This window comes from Xenopus laevis, chromosome 7L (genome assembly GCF_017654675.1).
Source record: "Xenopus laevis strain J_2021 chromosome 7L, Xenopus_laevis_v10.1, whole genome shotgun sequence".
NCBI lineage: Eukaryota > Metazoa > Chordata > Amphibia > Anura > Pipidae > Xenopus > Xenopus laevis.
The window spans coordinates 39,210,100-39,233,668 of record NC_054383.1 but is presented as its reverse complement, the minus strand read 5'-3'; the positions used below and the strand labels follow the sequence as shown (position 1 = coordinate 39,233,668).

At 38.0% G+C, this 23,569-nt stretch overlaps 1 protein-coding gene across 1 annotated transcript in view; it reads left to right on the top strand.

Moving 5' to 3' along the window:
* The window catches only part of npffr1.1.L (neuropeptide FF receptor 1, gene 1 L homeolog), a 101,361-nt gene that overhangs the window by 23,623 nt on the left and 54,169 nt on the right, over window positions 1-23,569 (top strand). Inside the window, exon 2 of the mRNA XM_041568821.1 lies at window positions 7,291-7,590. Within this exon, the coding sequence (XP_041424755.1) occupies window positions 7,291-7,590 (300 nt within the window). The remainder of the gene's footprint in view (window positions 1-7,290; window positions 7,591-23,569) is intronic.

Sequence of the window (23,569 nt, the reverse complement as noted above, 5' to 3'; positions counted from 1 at the left end):
GCCTTAATATTGCCTCGCAAAACTGCCAGTTGATCCAGAGGAAAGCAAAAAAAAAACATTTGAAGCCTCTTCAATTTGCTAGGGGGGAAAATTCCTTCTTGACTCCATGGCAAACAGTCTAGTCCCTGGATAAACTTGTACTATGAGCAATCTTCCATAACCCTGTATTCCATCACTTGCTAAAGTGTGTGAATGCAAGGAAAGTTTTAAAGAATAGGAGACGTTTAATCCATTTATCACATGCTGAATGTCACAAAGAGATAACATTTTGGAGGCCAGTTATCTGCTCTTATAGAATATCATCTTGCCTCTCTCTGAATTTACTGACTGCCATAAAGCATATTTGTGGGTCAAAAAGTGGATTTTGCTACAGTATTTGAGTGACTGGTATTGCAAATTGCTGCCTTTTAGAATTTTTCTCTCATTTTTCTCAATATCAACATTGTGGCATTTATTTTTTAATGTAAATTAAAAATACACTTGACTATAGATATAATAGATGACATGGCCATCTGTCATACCCTATTGGTATATGTGGCAATTCCACAGAGTAAGTGTCAGGACAGCAAAAGTCTCTTAAAGAAAAATGGCTTTTATTTCAGCAGGCAGGTAAAAATAAAGGCAGTTTTCTTCCAAAAACAACAAAAGTGTCTTTCAGCAGCAATATGAGTTCAACAACAACTTAAATATTAAAAACAGACCTCCACATGGAGGTGAACAGGTACATAGGTCCATTTGTGTCAGAATCCAAGACCTCTCTCAGTCAGAGCCCCTGAGAGACTGACCACCTTGGTTTTTAAATGCTACTGATTGGCCATCTGAGGCTAATCATACCCAATCCGTACCTCACTCTGCTACAGTACACTAAAGATTTAAAAGAAAGTTTATAATTTAGTTCTTTCCTCTGGGTATATTTTCATCTTTTAAAGTAAATGCTTTCTATATATATATAGAAAAGGAGATATATTTCCCCTAGGTTCATGTCTAAAGGTGGCCATACACGGATAGATCCGCTCGTTTGGCGATGTCGCCAAACGAGCGGATCTCCCTCCGATATGCCCACCTTGAGGTGGGCAATATCGGGCTGATCCGATCATGGGCCCTAGGGCCCAACGATCGGATCCTAGCGTTCGCCAAACGGGCGGTCGGATCGCGGGACCGCATCAACTAACAGATGCGGCCGCGATCCGACGGGATTTTTAATCCCATCCGATCGAGATCTGGCCGACTTTCGGCCAGATCTCGATCGGGGAAGCCCGTCGGGGGCCCCCATACACGGGCCAATAAGCTGCCGACACGGTCTGTCGGCAGCTTTTATCGGCCCGTGTATGGCCACCTTTACTCCCATATGTACAGCATATGGGTTAATGTAGGTTACAGCATGTGGGTTAATTCCCCTAGAAAGTCTCACCTGGGGAATAATTAAGAGGCTAGATCAGCTAGCTGCTAGAGAGGGTTGGGGCTCAGAGTGAAAGATTGAGACACACTGAGGAGAGCTGGGAGCTGAATGTAGCCATAGGAAGCTGCTGTTTATTTTCCCCCAAAGGGAAAGGACTTTATAAAGGTACTGTGACTCTGGGGAGTTGTACTGTTTTTTTGTTTGACCGGGAATCCCAGTAGGGGACCGGTAGTAGAGAGGGAAACTACCCTGTGTATTAGTTAGAGCCCAAGTGTGGCAAGGATTTTGTTTTGTTTTATTTTGTTTTATGCTGCTTTGCTCCCAAAGTCTTTATATGTGAACAATAAATGGACTTGTCTGTTTGTCTGATCGTGCTCACAATATATATAAACCCACTGGTAGAGATATGTATACATATATAACACTGGTAGAGAACAGGCTCACTGTAACCTTTTTATTATTTTATGTCAACACTGGTAGAGCACAGGCTATTTTGTTGTATATAATATGTTTTTGCACAGACAGCATATACAATGTCCCTTTTATGAAGTGTGTGTGTGTGTGTACATAATGGCACAAGCCCAAGATCATTATTTGCAGTTAGGTGATTCAAATTTACCCACGTATTTTTCTTTGTGTGTTGAACAAGTCCCTTGCTGCCCTCAGCTGTTAATGTATATCACTGATACTTCTGGGCCAGTATCACCTTAGCCACTTGTTTCTAATCAACCATCAGCAAGCTGATCAATCTTCATTACTGTACTTAATTCACATACATGAACCAATAATGGCCTTTCTGTCTCTTCTTATAGCCATGGTAGCCACAATATTAGGCAACAGACTTTCCCAGGATTTTACATATAAAGCTAGGCATTGTAGGATGTTAATCATCTAGTAACTTAAACACCATACCCAATATACTAAGCACTTGCCTTAAATATGTACTTGGTATTCCTCATATATGTAACGTTTAGCCCTTCCATGTTTATTGCTCCTGCAGACACAGCAAAGAACCCATGGAGAGATGAATAGCTGGAATTTACTTTTATAATATGAAGGCATAAAGCAGAAAAGGATGCCTTCAGCTGTGCTGCATAAATGAGAAATAACGCCACTTTGAAAATATCCATTCATAAAGTACTATAAACCAATATTCTTGTAAGCTAAACTTTTAATATGCTGCTGTTCATTGGATGTATTTAACATGTTCTGCAGCTTTCCAGTTTGTTTTAGAAACAGATACATAAAAATAGCATGTATTGTATAGCAAAACACACACGTGCATCAATTGACAAGGTCTAACAGTACAGGTATGGGACCGGTTATCCAGAATGCTCTGGACCTGGGGTTTTCCAGATAACGGATCTTTTTGTAATTTGGATCTTCATACCTTAAGTCTACTAGAAATCATGTAAACATTAAATAAACCCGATAAGGTGATTTTGCTTCCAATAAGGTTTAATTATATCATAGTTGGGATCAAGTACAAGGTACTGTTTTATTATAACAGAGAAAAAGGAAATCATTTTTAAAAATTTGGGTTATTGGATTATAATGGAGTCTATGGGCTTTCCTTAATTTGGAGCTTTCTGGATAACGGATCCCATACCATAGTGACATTGTCAATGCTGTTGCATATATTGTTGAATTAGTTACAAACAGTGGTGTAACTATAGAGGAAGCAGATCCTGCAGTCATGCAGGGTGGGTGGGGGGCAGGGATCCTTCCTCTAAAGTTATGTTGTACTCTCCCACCCAGCCTCTCTCCAAATTGAGAACTGGGGGGACCAACAAAAGTCGGTGGGTAAGTAGCAAGGGGGATGAGTCACGGTGGCTGGTTGCACAGGACTCTTTCTTAATTAATTTTATTTTTTACTGTAATAAAATTCTATTACTCCCTTAATTTACACATTTACAAGAGAATAGCCCTTCAATAGTGATCCATTCACACACAGAGCACAGAGTTCTTCCATTTGGCTACTCTCAGGTTATGAGTTGCAAATTTGTTAGCATCTGGGGTCTCTGGAGAAATGTAAAAAGGATAGGGAATTACACTCCATGTTATGTTTATGCATAATGGATTTCCGGATAACAGATCCCATATCTGTATGCTTCTATCAATGTGTTAGCTATGATCTCCTAAAACTCTGCAACCACTGTGCAGGTCCACCACATATGGAAGAAATTGACAGAAACCCCAAAGTAGAGGGGAAGGTGTAAGATTTGCCTGAAGTGAGTCAGTCTCAAGAGGGTGTAGTAACATCTACAGATCAATATGTATACCGTCTCTCTTACTGTTACATAAATAAAAGCTTAGCTATTAGTGATGGGCGAATTTGCGCCGTTTCGCTTCACCGAAAAATTCGCGAATTTCGCGAAACGGCGAAAAATTCGCGAAATTGCGCCGGCGTCTCGTTTTTGACGCCGGCGCCCGTTTTTGACGCTGGCGCCGTTTTTCCGACGCCGGCGCCCGTTTTTGGCGCTGGCGTCCGTTTTTTCGAAAAAAAAAATTTTTGACGCCGGCGAATTTTTGACGCGAATTTTCGCAGGCGTTTCGCGAATTTATTCGCAGGCGTTTCGCAAATTTATTCGCTGGTGGCGAATCGCGCAAATTCGCCGCAAATTCGCGCCTGGCGAATAAATTCGCCCATCACTATTAGCTATTCTTATCCCTTCCAGTTTTGGCTTTTAAACATTTAGGTCTCTCTTACCCTAGCAAATAGGCAGGGGCTTGAGTGACAGACTAAAAAATAAAAACCAGGAAGATAAGTAGTAAAAAATGCAAATAATCCAGTCCTAGAATGAATTTACTTTCTAATTGGTGGAGGTACTGAACCTAGTAACCAGATAAAGGAGGGAGGAACAGAATGGTTAATTGAACACGCACAAAACAAAGTAACAGAGATTGCTTTCATTTTGTCTCCCAAATCAATGTCTAAATTAAGTTAACTCAAGCCTGAACGTCCACTTAAATTAAAAGGGGAAGTAAATCCTGGTATAACATTTTGCATAATGAAAGCAAATTAAATTCTAAGCAGCATCCATAATATAAAAATTGTAATGATTTTAAAAAAATATGTAAGTGTAATTGCTTTTAAAAGTAGTCTTGTTCCATTCTCTTCACTGCTGGTTTTGACTAAATGTTTAATAGAAAAAGTGGGGTGAAATTTAGCTCCAGCCAAAACTCCAATTTCCAATTAAAGAAAAAACAATCAAAGAAGTATGCAGGGCATTGTGGGTAACCTAATCTTTACTGGAGGACAGCTGACTTCAAATAATAAAACTGAACATATTAACGTGTGTAGGAGCACTGCTTACAATTACAATTTGCATTCATTTGGTGGGGATTACTGCCATGTCAAGTGTAACATTTTCTGCATTCTGGAAAAAAATCAGTTTATTTCCGGTACTCTCAATCAGTCATTTGTGAACTGCTAAGTAAATACACTGATTAAAAGCTAAAGCTCTGCATTCAGAAAGGCATTTGACCAATTTTTGGTCTTTTCTAGATTAAATGAATTCCTGCCAGATAGTTAAAAGCGTTACTTCTCTTGTAAGCACTACAATACGTCTAAACTGGAAACTAGACAGATTCCTAAGCTCTTTACAGAACCTTCAATAAAAAACAATGTAGAAGACTAATTTGTTGGCACCCCACATATTTTATTCAGCAGAACTGAACTATCAAAATGTAACCATTGATGCAGCATGGAGAGTGAGTCAAATCATCTAGCAGGAGCTGGCGTGCAAGCGCTCCGCCATCAGCCACATCGCATTCTTTCGTTTGTACATCTAAAATAATACAATGAATGTTTATCCATGCTACTCCATAGCTGTCCAAAAGCATAAGGCATCATTTCAAGTAGTTAAAAGGATGCTATGAGCTGCCAGGCGGACCTACTAGCAAATGAAAAGAAATGATTAGAGCTTTTTCTTACTCCACATAATCAGACCAGTGACTTAAAATCTATGCAACAGTCCACCTAGAGCCCTGTCTTACCTAGGGACTACAACACCTAGAACTTCACTCTTCACTATTTTTTAAGGAAAAGCACACTGGCAGTTGTAGTCAAGTCTAGTCTTTTATAATCCTTCACAGTGGGAATGATTTCCCATGATTCTTTAAATCTTATAATAAATGTGCACATGAATATTTTGCTGTATACCCAGTACTTTTATAGTGACATTATATGAAGCCTGGTTCATTGTGTATAACTGCCAGTTTGTGACAGGTCCTTGTGTTGGACCATACCTAAATGTCTGTTTTGGCAGATGATGTGCCCCGTTGGGCAGGAATAAGTTACTGACTTGACTCAGGACCTAGTACAAAACACATATACAGTTAAACTTGTGTTGGGCTGTAATTAGCACTAAACCTGTAAGGATTGGACACTGAACTTAGATAATCAGATGGGAGTCTGTATGGTGGTGAACCAAGGGTATAACCAAAAATAGCGGTAGTCTTAGAGACATGGTGAAGGAAAATAAGGTTTAATGAGGCAAAAACTAAACAGACAATTGATGAAAATATTAAATAATATACCAGTCAGTGAAATAAGGGATTGCCAGACGAAAACAGTGTCCAGTAAACAGGCCGTGGTCGGGTCAGGCAGCAGGCAAACAGAGTCCAGTAATAAGGCCAAGATCACAACTGGAATCAAGGCACGGAATAACAAGATCAGGGCTAAGATGCAAACTGACCAAGCAAGGAGCTATGGTCAGGGACAGGTTTATAAGGGGTTCTTAATAGGGGGATGAAGAACATCGCAGAAGAGCGGAAAACAAGGGAGCAGACAGAACACAATAAATATGAAAATAGGACTGATCAGAACCAGTCATGAGAGCCTCTGGTGGCTCAACTGGAAAGTGCATAGTCCCTGGAACAAACACCCCAGAGTTTAAAACCCAGCTGATCCTGACAAAACCATTAAATAAGACCCACTGAAGCTAGACTTGGGGACCCAACTCTTAATAAACTCATACAGATGTGCCAACAGATCTATTGAAGAGGGCTAAATGATTTCACAGTTAGAGGATAAAACATGCACAAGGCCTTTACAACTTCCTTAATTCCACCAGGCATGGTAGATGATATAGTTCAACTAAATAAGACCAGAAAGTTTCTGTTCTTGAGTTCTTATGTTGTATGACAAAACCTGGCATTTTATTCCTTCTATGTATTCATAGGACTTTAACATATTATGAAGAGTTATAGCATGATGGCATCTGTTGTCAAACCACATCAGTGTTGTATTCTTAAAGCAAAATGGCACAATAAAAACCTATTACCACAGGTTTAAAACATAATGGCAGATCCATTATGGTTGTATGTATAGGCAATATGTCACGATAAAAGCTTAACTCAGCTCATTAGCAGAAACTGGAATTCTTGTAATGCTTTTTTCTATTGTTAACAATTTAAATAATTAAACCTTTTAGAAATGAAGAATTAGTAACTGAGGAAGACACGCAACATGCATAACATGCATAGTTTTCTAAGCCCTTACATAATGATTTCATCATTGTTGTTTTTCCTCCAATCTAATGCATATGTACATTTAATCTATCTTTTTATGGACTCTGTTATATGTCTTTTATGAAAAGGTGACCCTTCGGTCCATAATGGGTTTTATGCAGTGGAGTGTTTTATTCTTATTGTACCACAAAACAATACATGGATACATTTTCAATATTCACAACTGTATTTCTGAAAAGGATTAAAAGTGCAACCTTAGTCTTTTAACTACACAACCTTTCTTTCCACTCAATGGGGAAAAAAATAAAGCAACAATGAATAAAGGCTTTTGTAAAAGGGCTTTTCTTTTTGTTTCCCTTGCTTTAAAGATGCCACTGTTCTTCAGTTCTCATAGACTTTATATTTTTGTTTCTCAGGTCCCTTACCTTTCAACATCAGCTCCCCAGGACATGGAAACACGACTCAAGTCTCCAGAGACAACTTCACATTCTCTTTGTACTACCAGCACTCCACGTCCATTGCTGCCATGTTTATCCTGGCTTATACTTTTATTTTTCTCATGTGCATGATTGGCAATATGTTGGTGTGTTTCATTGTCTTAAAGAACAGACAGATGAGAACTGTCACAAACATGTTTATTCTGAACCTGGCAGTCAGCGACTTGCTGGTGGGAATCTTCTGTATGCCAACCACTTTAGTGGACAACCTCATAACAGGTAAGCTAACTTAGACGTCTTTGCTGCTTTTGCTGGAGTAACAAGGAAGGTTTCATTGCTTATACTATACTACCTAGAATATACTATTCTACCTAACAATATTCCTATCAAGAATCTAAGCTCCAATCTACTTCCAGCAGAAACTTAAAAGGGTTGGTTCACCTTTAACTTAACTTTTGGTATGTCATTAAAATGGCCAATTCTTAGCAATTTTTCAATTAGTCTTCATTACTTATTTTTTAAATGTATTTGCCTTTTGACTCTTTCTAGCTTTCAAATGGGGGTCCAAATTACCCTAGCAACCATGCATTGATTTGAATAAAAGCCTGGAATATGAAAAGGGTAGGGTCTGAATAGAATGAAGAGTAATAAAAAGTAGCAAGTAGCAATCAGATTGCTGAAATTGCAAACTGGAGAGCTGCTTTTGGAAACCAGAATATCATACTAATACTAAAAGTTAGCTCAAAGTTGAACAACCCCTTTAATACAGTAGATATACTGTACTTTTTGGTCCTGTTCTCTAAAATAGGAAACTTGCTAATTTTATCTATTTTGTAAAAAAATATAGTTTTCTAAAATATTAAATAATACCAGTACAAACTCAATCAGTAAGATAATTATTACCATTTGGGTTTTATACTAGATGACTTTCAATTTCCCCCATTAGTCTATATCTCAAATTATATAATTAGTAGACTGTTTAATAACTTTAATGGCAAAAAACAGAAGACCGATGATTCAAAAGGTTTGTTTGCATTGGCACAGCATATAAAGTTATTTAGATGTATATAGCACCTATGTTAATGTTAAGGATGTTCATTTAAAAATAAAGTTATAGTAAAATTGACAGAAGAAGACATTTCCATGGCTAAGATTAAGACATTTTTGGAAGGAAGAAGAGAGCACACAGAAAGAAGACATTGTGGGTTTCAGAGACAGGAAATGAAGAATATGAAAAGAGCTGGTATGTAAATAAAGGGTTATAACAGTGAGTGATTGGTGAAGGGTGCTCAGAGTGATAAAGAGTGAAGTGAATTTGACAGTAGAATTAAGTTGTGAAAGAATTCAAGTCTGTATAAGTAGATGGTGAGTAGAGATTGGGTAAGAAATGCTATTCTTAGGGCCAGCAGGAGGATAATAGATTCATGAAAGTAAAACTGGATGATGACTATGTAATTAACTGGAGAATCAGCTATACTTTTATCAAGTTATTTTTCTCATTAGTATTGTAAATTGAAATTTTGAAACCATCCAGGTGTAACAATAAATAGCAAATGACATACCAGCCAACAACTGCAGCTTTCAGCACATTATAAATAGGAAGATATATATATATACATGTTAATAAGTTGATAATTGCAGAACAGAAAGTCCCTTGGAGACACTGAATGAACTTGGGCAGTTAATGAAAAGGTAATTCTAGGCAACTTCCCAATATATATTCATCAAACACGTTCAATAGTAAATTATTTGAAATGTCATTGCAATTAAAAGCAATAAATATCCGACTGTTTACATTCTCTGCGCTCTTGACTCCCGAAACAATGTTACCAGTAGGCTGATTAAATCTGATTTTATAGGTCTAGAGAAGAACTGACTCTTGTTACATTATCAAACCCAGAGAAAAAAGGGATAAACAAACACAACTTTCAACTGTAATTACTTTACAAATAACTGTAAAAAAAAACCAAGCCAAGGACCCCACGCTGCCTCAAACATTTTGGGGGCAATATTTTGCTATAAGTATTCGTTTTTGGTTGGGGAGAGTGTTATTAACCAAATCCCAGCAGACGGGAAGAGATGGAGGGGCAGTAGATTTCCAGTGTAGTAAGATATCCTTTTTAGTAGAGGATTAAATATAGCAAACAGTGGAGACATGATACCTGAGAAGTTCAGATCATCTGGAATGTGGTCTACCAATTCAATCCAGAAGTGCTGGATAAGTGGATAGTCCCAAGACATGTGGATGAAGTAGCTTACTTCTTGTATGTACCTTTCTCTTACTGGCATGGTTACAGGATGTCTGGATCTGTTTTAGTATATCTACCCATATACAATATCTTTAGTTAGCCCCAGTATATATCTGTACCACTTCAATGGATGTAGATAGGTCTACTATAGAATAGTGTTGGAACCTGGAAATGTGTCGACCAAAACCAAACTGACAATATTGGTCTATTAATGTTTCTGTTATTTTTAGCATTAATAAGGTATGGTGATATAGATTGTCCTAAGTATTTTTGATAATAGATCTTATTCCTGTACTTTATTTAATTTCAACTATCTGATCTCCACTATGGGAGTGTGTCTATTGTCTCTTTTGATACATACTGTAGCTGTCAAAGGGTGATAAAACTATTTTGTACAAAAAGCATAATTAAGTATTTTTAAAACCCACTGGCTCTTCAGGGATCTGTTATGTGGAAACCAGTTATCCAGACAGCTCCGAATTACTGGAAGGCCATTTCCTATAGACTGCATTTTATCCAAATAATCCAAATCTTTTAAGATGATTTCCTTTCTCTCTACAATAATAAAACAGTACCTTGTACTTGATCCCAACTAAGATATAATTAATCTTTATTGGAGGCAAACCCAGCCTATTGGGTTTATTTAACATTTAATTATTTTCTAGTAGACTTAAGGTATGAAGATTCAAATTACAGAAAGATCCATTATCTGGAAAACCCCAGGTCCTGAGCATTCTGGATAACAGGTCCCATACCTTTACAGTAAAGCCTTTCGCTACACCTAGAGCTCTTTAATTTAGATGCTGGTCCAACAGATAAAAGGACGGTGAAATAAAACAATAACTTAAATTACAATATACAGTAAAACTGAACATTAAATTAAAAAAGGCTTGAGCTTGGCATACTTTTTGTGTGTTGTTTTAATTAAACAATATCTACAGTTTCTGGTTCTGACATTGGTTGAGTGCCAGTGATTCTTGAACACAGTAAGGATTTACATTAGTCAGAAGAAGAGGAACGCTAGCTAATATGGTGCCTCTCCATATTTTTAATCTCTTTTTCTCCATGGAGGATAAAAACAAATATAGTGCTACATACTGCACTCTAGCCTGCCTGTAGTATTCTCCCGGAAAACTGAACTGGCGACCCAGTTATTAGTGATGGATGAATTTGTCCCATTTCGCTTCGCCGAAAAATGCGCACGAAATTCACTAAACAGCTAAAAATTCACAAAGCTCAAATTGTCAATTCTGGCGTTAAAGTCAATGGGCGCCCGAATAATGTTGATGTGCGACGGTTTTGAAGCAAGTGACTTTTCCGACGAGCATCCATTGGCCGGTGAATTTTCACGGCAGTTTCGTAAATTTATTCACCATCTGTGAAACACAGAAATTTACCAACGTATTCAGGCCTGATGAATTTATTCGCCCATCACTACCATTTATTGCACAATTTACCATTTGGGCCATTAGCTACTGTACATCAGTGAGTGAAACACAGTGAAAAAATGTACTCACATGTTTTTCTCACCTCTAACAAAAACTTTTAGCAAAGCATCTCCCAAAACTTTCAAGCTTATACTTTAAAGCACCAAAATAAGAACTCTGAAAAGTGACGCTGAATATAAAGTTTGTGTTTTTCTACCTGACACATTAAGTAACACACAGTGGCTTCTGAAAACATTTGATACAAATATATAGTGTGCAAGATCGTGGTAAGAACTTCCCTGCTGTTTCCTCTAGAAAGGTTGACAAAAGAGAATGGATTATCCCTATGACAAGTACACGAGCTGCAATGTACTTATCAGTCGCCTGCTCCTATTATTTTTAGCAACTGACTTCATTATAATGTGACTGTAAGAAATCTGCTGACATGATAATCTTGCATTTTGCATCTGATCCTAAAAGAAAAAGCACAACATGCTTAATATATGTATACATGTATTTAAACTAATGCAATGCGACCCCTAAGGGGCATATTTATTATGCTGCTTAAAAAACGGCAGAATAACTCGCCACACATCGACAGGCATCACCGTGCAAAAAATGGGGTATTTTCTTTGAGTAACTTCTGCTGAAACTAACTTACAAAAGTCTGAAGCAGTGAAAATAATGGTGGCAAATTTGGCATTCGCATGGCGTTAAAAAAAAATGCACCTTGATAAAATTGCCATTTATTTTTACAGTTTTTTCAGCAAATTTCATTTTACACAGCATAATAAATAAGCCAACTTAGTGTATAGAAATATCCTCGACCCTTTTTGTATGTTTGTGTTCCAGTTGTTCTCATTCTACATAGATTACACAATTTGTTCACTCTTATTCCGCTATGTTCACTATTAACATATTTAATTCTGATTAATCTGTAAATTTCCATGTAATGTATTCTGTTAATTCCCTGTTCTCAAATAATGACTTTGAGGCTGGTAATAACCTGCTGTTTGCTGTTCTGATCCAAAGCCTGAGCAGATGGCAAGTGCCCCCAGTACATAGAGAACAGTTGCTCACATCCAGTAACCTAAACTTTAACATAGGAACTCCATTACGAGGTGGCAGCCTGATTAACCTTGAAAGCAAAACTTTTTTTGTATAGCATTTTTAGTTATTAATTCAAAAGACACTCGCATCAATCACTGCTGTTGATATACTGTACCTGCAACTGTTTACCGTGAATATCACCTGAGACTTGTACATGCCACATTTCCTTGGGAGGCAACTTCGGGCGACTTTGGAAATCGAAGCGCCGCAAGTGCATTAGCGTGGAAGAATCGATTAGCCGCCAGGCGACTAAATCTCCCCGAATCTGCCCATCTGCCCCAACCCTAAAGGGGGTCAGAGCTACTTTTTGTTTAGGCATACAAAGAGGTCAAATACAGTAAAACTTGTCACCCAAACTTTTATAATGAATTTTGTAACAGCAGCTCCACCTGTAACTGTGCAGAAGGTAAACAGAGAAATGTTCTGCAACCACAGCTTACATTAGTTTAGGGACCGACTCACAGTACACTGCTTGTATAGAACATACAAGGTTGATTCAGATTATTCAGATCAATAACTTTGCATCACATTTATAAAATCAGCCCTGTATCATTAGCAGCTTCTTAACACACTAGGGGGAAGATTTACTAAGGGTCAAAGTGAATTGGAGGGAATTTTCAAAGTCGAATTTCGAAGTTTTTTGTACTTCGAAATTCGACCCTTGATAAATCTGCCCCTAAGCATGTGGTCTGGTGTCACTGACACTTCCAACACAATCCAAACTAGGGACCACTGTGGGCAACTCTGAAAGCCTGGATAATTACTGTTATTGAGAGATTCTAAAAGTGTAAATGTAAAATGTGGCATTTCTATCCATATTTGTTTTTAGGGTATAGTTCTCCTTTAATACATAACAGTGCATAGGGTTCATTTTTGGTCAAGCTTCACTTTCATACATAGGAAATAATTCAAAAATAGAGAACAGTGGAAAACATTACCTATAAAAATACATACAAATCATTATCCTTATGTAACCCATTGGGGGCTAATGTGTTCAATTGATGGATCCACCATACCTCTCTCTTTCCCAATAACAGCTTACGATCCTCCCCCCCACGTCTGAGTGGGTGGACCTCCTCCAATACCATGAATATTAATTCTAAATCTGAAATGTCCCTTTTCTACATAATATTTGGAAACCGGTAATTTGGTATTAGACCTTCTAATGGTCGATCAATGTTGGTATATACGAGTCTTTATCTGCAACGTGGTCTCACCCACATAGATGAAACCACATGGGCAGACCACAGCGTACACCACAAATTTTGATAAACACGTAAAGTGCCCTTTCAATGGATAGTTACGTCTCGTTAATGGATAAAAGAAGACCGCAGACTTGTAAACACAACTGCATTGGTTACATGATAAACAAGGGAACATGCCCCATGACCGAGGACCAACATATGTGAATAACTATGAGTGCTTTATATATATATATATATATATATATATATATATATATATATATATATATAAATATATAAAACATAGTTCCTAGAATATCTAGGACAGCAAATACGTGCTCATCCCAACTGAATCAGGCAAAGCTTTTATGTGTATGTATGCATGTATGTATGTATGTGTTAAACAATGTAGCCCCAGCACTCTCAATATATAATCCTCTGAAAAAAATATTCTTGCACAACTGAACTGTAACTTTCTTAAAAAAAAAAACTTTTAGTTACAAAGTTTGTACAAAGCATGCATAAGCTGACGCGCCCCGTCAAGGCAGTGTCCATGTGTCAGTCCTATCCTAAATGAAAAAATAAAGTGTTATCTTTGAGGGGGAGACAGACCATACCTGCTTTTCTCTTTATTTAGCATGATCTCCTCCAAAGACACCATTGGGCGGGGGTTGGGAGAGCGAGCATTTAAGGAGAGAGCCACCTCCCCAAAATATAAAGTTTTTTAAAATGAAACAAGCTGAAATGCCGCTCCTCACCTTTCTTATTGGGTGCACGTGGGCAAGGCTTAATTTACATACTAAACAACAACATATAAACATAATAAACCTCAACATATAACCCTCTGAAAAAATATTCTTGCACAACGGAACTGTAACTTTCTTAAAAAAGACACTTTTAATTACAAAGTTTGTACAAAGCATGCATAAGCTGACGCGCCCCGTCAAGGCAGTGTCCATGCGTCAGTCCTATCCTAAGTGAAAAAATAAAGTGTATGTATGTGTGTATGAGCTTTAGGATGAGCTTTCATGTTCTTCTTGTAGTGATGGACAAATTTGGCAGTCGTGGATTCGTGGCAAATTTGCTTTTCCCAGCGAATAAATTTGTGAAAATGCGACGCAAATTTGTCAGCGAAAAAAAAAACAGTGCAACAAAAATAAATTGATGTACAAATCTCGCAGTAATTGTAACTGGCCTTCAGATTGAGGCCCCCAGACACTGCTCTGGGCCTTCCTATTAGAGGCATCACCACAGTGTAAAAAACACTTATTTATTGTATGGGGCTGCTGAATAACATTGCTCCTTTATGGTCTAAATAAAAGACTAAAGGCTTCATTGATTGTGGAAACTAGGGCTATAGAATTACCCTCTCTTCCATGACTTAAGCTGCTGTCACTTCCTTTAGGGCTTTTCCAGCAATATAGTAGGTGATCTGGATCAGCAGTAGAATTAGTATGTTAGTATCTAGTCCTGATGTGTTTGTGTTCACTTTTATATAATTTTTAATACTCTCCAAGCAAGGTCATTTGCAAACTTACCTGCATGTGTAGGTGCTCTATAACCCAAAGAACAGTGCATATTGTCTCAATTCAAACCCATCCAAACACACTCTGCATTTCCACTTGGCTGCCAATGTGTTATTCTCGCCATTACTGATAAATGGGCTGCAACTGCAATGTTGGGGAAGCCTGGAGCTACCACCATCCTGGACCTGGCAGTAGCTACAGGGTACTCACAGACACAGTGGGTTGCATTATTGGTGTACCAGACTGGTGCCCAGTGATTCAGATGCAAAAGCTCTTTTTGAATGATTGCTCCTGAAGTGACACAACCCACTTTCTAAAAAAAATGCTGGACACAAACTTGCACTCAATTTGTGTTAAAACACAGGCATCTAGAAATATGGGTATATTTACATCAAACATAACTGATTACATAACATTGCAGTATGGAGTAACTAAGAGATGAATGGCACATCAAAGGCATACAAAACACACAAATGGCTGTAACACTAAGCGCACATCAACACCATATATAAAGGTACTTAGTCCCATACACACTCCTTTAAACTTGCTCTGAGTACCAATGCACCCATTTAGCAAGTGCTGAAAAATTATGCATGGACAGCTATTTAGACCTGATTGGATACCACTATTCTGTATTACCTCTAGATGGGTATAGTCACAGCTCCTTGCAACTCCCAGTAGATTATGCAATACATGGTACTCTTTTTCAGGTGGCCCTTGCTGTGTTGGTGGAGGAAGGGTTAACTGCACAGACAGAACTGATCTTGTGGTGCCAGTGTTTCTGACAAATAAACTTTATTTGCTGGCTCTAACACAATCTTTTTCGTAGTACTGTTCAATGGTCCAGTAACAGTCACTTCATAGATACTTTTGATGCTTTCATCCTCTTGATGATATTACGCAGGAATAGTGTTGGCAACACCCTAGAGGTAGTACTCACTTATAGGTGAACTATGCCCCATCTTTACAGGATGTTCATACTGGTGAATCACTCTAGAAATCTCCTATTCCTGACCCTGACCTCTTGAGTCCCTATACTTGCAGGTCACTCCGTGGAGTACTAACTCCCTTCTGGTCTCCTTGTTGGAGCCTCTGGCTGCTCTACTATCTATCATACTCATCCTCTCTATCATTCCTAGAGTGAGCTACTACAGATCTTTTCTCACACTAACTACTGAGGCCTATGTCCAACTTCGGCATCAACTACCTTTTTCGGAAAGTGGGGTTCAAAGAGACCAATCACATGTTGACTTCCCTTTTTAAAGACCATGAAAGTCTGCCACCCCTTGGCAACTACAAAACATCCAGGGAACACTTTAACAGCCCCCCTCCCAGCTGTGAAACTGACCAAAGCCATGTCTGGCTTAACTCTTATGGGGACTACCTGATATAAAGTATTTTATTTGGCCTCCTATGTGCACAAGGGTTTGCACTATGGCAATTGAATCCTGAAGGCCTGCTAGTACAGGGGTGCCCAAAAGTTAGATCGGAATCTACCAGTAGACCTTTAGCTGGTGATCAGTAGATCTCAAGACACTGTCAACAAACAGCTTGTCTAAATCACCCTAGTAATTCAGATATGTATTACATTACGGTTACATAAGAAATGTTGTTTGTTAGATATAACATTATACATTTTCTCATAAATCAGCATTTAAGTAATATTTTCTGTGGAACAGAATGCTAACAATGCTTTTATGGATTGAGACCATAATGGGAAATCATGACTAAAATAGACCTTACATTTATAAAGTATAGGCACTCCTGGGCTAGTAATTCCAGGCTTCCCTTAGAGTTGCCTACATAGCCGCAAATTATATGATTCAGACACTAATGGCATTGCAAGGGGAAAGTGATTCAATTCTAACACACAATCTCGGGAAATAGCATACCCTTCAGCTTGTGTGTGATTTACAAATACAGTTGCTAATTCTAAAAATCAGTTTATCATAAGTACTGCATGTTTTCCTCAAGAATGGTGATTTGTAATGGGTTAGGAACTTTCTATAAAACATCCCTTTTGCACCTCTTATTGTTATAAAATAGGTGGCCCAAAACTAATAAGCAAAATATAAGCAAAATGAATCGGTAGAAATTCTGATGACAGACAACATCACCAATCTTGCTGTTAGCAAGCATAAAGGGAATACTGTACAAGTTTACCTTCCTGAAATTAAATTGTAATCAAACATCTTAACATATGCAAATCCCCCATGTCATCTCTACGAACCTCAAAGGCTTTAAAGGTGTGGTGAGGTCACTACTAGGATACCTGGGAAAGTCCAGGACAGAGCTTATTTATGCCCCAGGTTCCTAACAGAGTGGTTCCAGGACTGCTAGTCCAGCCCGGGTGTTTTGAGTTGTCCTGAGGTATTTCAGGTGGGTAATTAAAGAGGCATCTTAAGCCAGAGTGGAGAGTTCCTGGCTGGGAAATACACAGGAAAGCTGCCTGTGTGAGAGGGATTGAAATCACTAAAAGGTTTGGGATTTTATATATTCCTGTATGTTCTTTGTTTTGGGGAGACAGGCGGTAGGCCTTCTCCTGGTAGTTAGGAAAACTGACCTATATTAGTTAGAAGCCCATGAAGTGGCAAGGATTTTATTTTGAATTGTTTATGTTGTTTTGCTGCAAGTGAAAATAAACTGCTAGAAAGAAACAACCCCCTTATGAATTCTGACTGTGCCGTGGGCTGCTTTACCCCCCAGAAAGCTGATCCCAGCTACCTAAAGGTGTCCATACACTGAGAGATCCGCTCGTTTGGCGATGTCGCCAAACGAGCGGATCTCTCCCCGAAATGCCCACCTTGAGATCCCATCCCACCTCCCATCCGATCGAGATCTGGCCGACTTTCGGGGGGGCCCCATACACGGGCCAATAAGCTGCCGACACGGTCTGTCGGCAGCTTTTATCGGCCCGTGTATGGCCACCTTAAGTCTTTACAAAGGTTATCAACAGGTGCTTTTCATTTTGATGGCAAATGCTTCTCTTTTACATTAGCATAAAGAATGTATACAGAGACCTGGATTCCAGTAACCTGTTGAAGGATGGCTTCTATATGAGGAAATATTAAGCTCAGATATGGAAAAGTGATTCTAAAGAATGGTGGAAATACAGTCTTCTATAATGTTTTATGTAAACCTCTCTTTAAGTGGTGACCCCTGTAGGATTCTATAGTTTGTGCTTAGCAGAAACCCTAGAGAAGCTCTTTTGAATGAGAGCCTCTCTAACAATCAAAGAACACTTACCATACTTCAAGTGTTGCAGTGAGTCATGTCTCTGAGCACAACTATAGTTGCACAAGGACTGGGGGTCCCTGGGGCCAGACAGTTGTTCCCTTGCCATATACATTTCTATTATTCCTTCTTCTATTTTATTTACCCCCATCATTTTACTTTCTGTAAACCCTTTTCCACTCTTTATGATTAAATGATAAGCAATGGCATAACCGGTTCTTTTAGTGACAGCAGTTACAGTTTTATGGCGCTTATCTTTCCTCTCTATCCAGTACAAATGTTAAGTTACAGGCTAATACTCCTTAATTGATCCAGTAACCTTTTGTGTTGTACTGTACCAAATGCTTTAGCAAGTCTAAGCAGATCACATCCACTGCACACCAATGTTTAGGTTTCTGCTCGCCTGCTTATAGAAGGCATTACTTTTGTCAGGCAAGATGTTTTGCACATAAAACAATGCTAGAACATGAGTGTTAATTACACAAATCTGGTTCTGATTATCTTTCAACAGGGATGATTTAACATAGTGTTTTTCCAAATGTTTTTTTTTAAACTCCCTCAGTTTAATTGTTGCTCTGTATTCGCACTGACATCTAAATAACCATATGTTATACAATACTCCCTCAAACAAATTAGATCTTTTTTTAGCCTGGTGTAAGCATTGCTTACTGGAGAGCTGGAGGACTATTTCAACCATCATGCTGTTATTTAATATATCTCAAGGTTTCTGTGCAATTGTGTTTTTACCAGTACGAATTAAACATCATAATAGTAGATATAGAGCTGTTAAAGTGATTGTAGCTACATCCGTAATACTTTCATCTGGTAGGGAATTAGGCAGACTTCCCACTGGAGGTTCTTTTTTATCAAATTGGCCACAGGCTGCTAAGAGCTTGGATAAAGTTCTATCAAGCAGTGTTGTTGTATATAAAGTATGTGTAATTTGCACAGTTATTTCTGTGAAATTCCCATGGCGCTATGCTATGATGTGAAAATCTTGATTATGTGCTTATTTATTTAAAATAGAAGTTTGTGTTAAAAGTGAAAAATGCTGTGAGATTATATTCTACCCTTCAATTTAAATCTGCCAGTTTTCCAAATTGATCTCAAAAACTTTAATTTTGTAATTTTATAATTACAACTCCTATTGACTTTTCCACTTTTTTTCCACCGTAGGAAACTTACATAGTCACAAAGTTAAATAGGGTTGAAAAAAGACAAACGATACCCTTCCGGCATGCACTCAATGGATCAGTAAGGGTCATATTGCAAGGGTATCGTATCGGTTATGAAAGCCTCCCACAGCATTAATCAACACTGAACCTGCAGCGCTGTCTGCACATGCACACCGAGCGGCGCAGTTCGCACATGCATGTGGTGTAGTTCGCACATGTGTGCCGAGCGGCGCCTTCAAGCATGTGCACCGAGCGGCACATCACAGTAGGGAGGTTGGGGGCCAGAGGGGAGCCCTGGACAGCAGTCTTGGTGGGCCCCGGGCCCCCTAGTCCGGCCCTGAGTACAGAGCCACTAACAACACTGGTCCAATTAGAAAATGTTCCATTTACCCCCACTCTTTGTAATCGATCTTTTAGCCAGTTCTCTATCCAGGTACGAAAACTATCGTTTTGAGGCTGAGAATGGTATACGTCTTAGAATAGCAGCACCATATTAGCAATTCACCAGTCTCTCGGCACTATGCCAGACGTCAATGAATCTAGAAAAATTAAGTAAAGAGGTTTGGCAATCACAGAGCTAAGCTCACTAAATAACCTGGGATGAATACCATTTGGCCCCTGACCTTTGTTTATCTTAACATGTTCTAGTCTCTTTTGAATTTCCTCATGTGTGAACCATGCATCATTAGTTGTATTACTAGAAAAGGAAACCTTCATTAACTGGTTCCTTATTTGTGTAGACAGAACGAAAAATAACAGTTTAGAATCCCAGCTTTTTTTTGTTCTCATCAACCAGCTGACCCCCCTCTGATATTAAGGGTCCCACCTCTTCCTGCTTAATGTTTTTTTCTATTGACATATTTAAAAAATAATTATTTTTACTGCTTGCTGTAATAACCTTTTTTATGTCGATTTTAGCTTGCCTGATTTTTGCATGATTTATTGGCCTCTTTGTACCTTATAAATGATTTGGCTGTCCCAGCTAACTTGAAAGCCTTAAAATCATGTCTTTTCTTACCCACCTCAACACCAACACTTCTATTGAACCAAAAAGGTTTTGCTTTTGCAACAACGTTTCTTACTTACAAGGGGAATATATTGACATGTATATTTATTAAGCAGCATTTTAAAGACTTCCCATTTTTGTTCAGTGTTTTAAACTGTGAAAAGCATTTCCGACTTAATATGTTGCAGAGATGCCCTTATACTGTCAAAGTTTGCACGTCTGAAATTTAGTGTTTTAGTTACTCCCTTAAAGAATTGCCTCTGCAACAGAATGTTATTCCCTAAATGCTCGAAAAAAATTGTGATTTTTCCCAGAAGAGCTGCAATAGGTTTTGCTTTTTTGTCACTCATCTCTGCAGGTTTGGTTTCTATCGGTATATTCTGTTACAGAATCTCCCAGTAGTGACCTGATCACATGGACTAGTGTGAGGACTTGTGGAGTTGCACGCACACAGTCAAACTGCAGCATACAGCATACTTAATTTGCATTCCTAACTTTTCTTCTTCTTAAACTTTAGGATGATAGCCCACAAACACATATATGTGCCCTTTCTCTTTGTCTGTTGTTGGAGTTGCACCACAACAACATTTAGGAACTTTCTACTGCATAGACATGATCTCCAGCAGCAGGACATTATTATTACTAATATCAGCCACCTACACATGATGGCCATTACAATTCTACATCTATCACCCACAGGGGACATTTATCATCATAGGCAGATATTTGCAGTTTGCACAAACATTATCTATTGAACCCATCTATTTCTCAGCTGAAAGGTTACAGGCAATGCATGCAATGCAATAATCTGAAACAATGTACAGAATGTAAAAAGTTATTCTAAGCATGCATCTAGTGTAAGTGATGAAGATCTGTTGTACAATGATTTTAAAGTAACAGTGGATGGTGGGAGCTGTAAAAGTATTCAGCTAGATAACTATAAGACAATCAAAGCAAGAAAAGTGGAACTAAAACACTTACATACTTGTGCCAAAGACCATTATCATTATCATAATGAAAAAAGAGACAGACTATTACCTGGTAAAGCTGGAGATATTTGGGTTTGACATAGTTTTTTACCCATCAGACATGCCAGTATAATAATCTGTAGCAGGTTGCTTATGAACCGGCACTAAAGCTCTTGGGGGTTTGTAATACAATGCTGATACATGCCTAGTCACCTACGGTAACCATTTAGCGGGTACCATTTATTGACCTACTACTGAAAGGCAAACATCCTGTTGGTTGTTATGGGTTACTGCATCTGGGCAACTTTGTGCCTTTTATTACAAATGTGGGTTAGTGTGCAGTTGAAATACACCTCCTTTATGAAAGAATATGCTGGCATGCAATGGTTTTATAGATTCATCATCATCGATTTAGTGTGGACTTATATAAAATAAAATGCAGTTTGTCAGTGTGGTGTTCTAAAATGTAGTTTAAGACAAACACATACTTGTTTTCTCACAAAAACCGATAACATTGTATTAGCATGACCATTGTAAACTATAAATATCCACCCAGCCTGAATGACCATAAAATGCATGTTACTATAGTTGGTTTATATTAATTTGATTACAAATTGTCAACTTGGTTTTACGAACCATAAGCCTTGCAAATTCACTGTAAAGGTGTCTGTAAGGATTTGTAAACAAAATTTGGATGGAAGAATATAATAAATCAATTCATATTTTGTATTTTGCTAAAGCATTTAGTATTAGTATTTTTCTCATAAAACATTTTTATATTGAAATATATGGGAAGGGCAAGCAAGTCAATTGCGGTGTCTGTATAATAAAGATGGCATTAGGGAGTTAGTATAATCCAACGTGTGCATGGGAAGTGGTTAGCCTTGCAGTGTAAATGGGGCATTAGGGGCAAGATCAGTTTATAGGGTCTGTTATGCACAACTAGCTCACAGAGAATATGTGATATCATGGAAACTGGGTTTGATGCAAAGGAATTGGGTTTCCTGGCATGGTTGTTTAGAGGAGAAATATACCTTATATAACAGTTTGATCCACCCAAATGTTGCTGGAATAAACTTCCAGGATTCTATAGCATATAATCAAGATTTAAAGGATAATAAAAACTCTATTCCAGTAACCACAGAGATGAATTCTAAAAGTATTACTGTAATATAAAGTGTTGTTTCTTCCAGAGCGAGTGGCCCAATTGATAAACAAAAGGATCATTTGGTTAGAATTCTGCCTGATCTGTTTACACCTGATTTTCTCTTCTCGTATTCATATGATAATTGATTTTTGCCTCTAAATACCTTAATAGTGCTGTGTCTTTCCTTATGAATATGAATTGCAGTATATTATTGGCACACATAGCATCCCGTAGTAATCCCAATATGATTACCTCTATTGACTTAGTACAGAAATGGTATAAGTAACAGGTATGGGACCTGTTATTCACAATGATCACAACCTGGGGTTTTTCGGTTAAGGGGTCTTCCTGTAATTACGATCTCCATACCTTAAATCTACTAAAAAATGGTTTAAACATTAAGGGGTTATTTATTAAGCTCTGAATACCTGAAATCCGGGATTTATTAAAGTCCAATAGTATGAAAACTATGAATCCGAAAACCCAATCATCTCAAAGCTCTCAGGGTCCTGTATTAGTCAATGGGGAAGGTCCCAGTGTCTGCGCTGCTGTCAGTACAGATATCCAATGATTTTTGGGATTCTGTGCTGAAAAGTCCGAAAAATTCGTGTTTTTTGCGGAAAAATCCAATCAGACTTTTCAGGTGAATGGTCCGAAGTTTGCCCGAACCTATTTTTTTGAATAATAAATAAGCTCCATTCGGGAATTCGGAGTTGCTCGGATTTTTATCTTATAAATACTGACATAAATTCGGAGCTTGAAAAAATAACCCCCTAAATAAATTCAATAGGATTCTGTTCTGCCAATAATTGTTATTAATTGTATATTAGTTGGGATCAGATACAAGATACTATTTTATTATTACACAGAAAAAAAGAAATTGAAAAAACAGAAAAAAAGAAATTTCTGGATAACGGGTTTCTGGATAACAGATCCTATACCTGTACCGATAAAAAAAGACTTACCAGAGATTAATGTAATTCATGAAAGTCAAACTATTTTGCTGTTAGAGAATACATGTCTGTGGATTTGTTGATGCTTTTAAATATATGGAATTAAACACAAAGGCAGATCCATTTCATTCCTCCATTAATTCTCTCTGTTCATCCAGCAACAGCCTAAATCAGCATGTAAAGCCACACATTAATTCATGATGGACAGCTATTGATAAAACAATTAGACGCTGTGCTGTTCTTGGCATTTCCCTCACAATCCATACATTAGCATCTGCA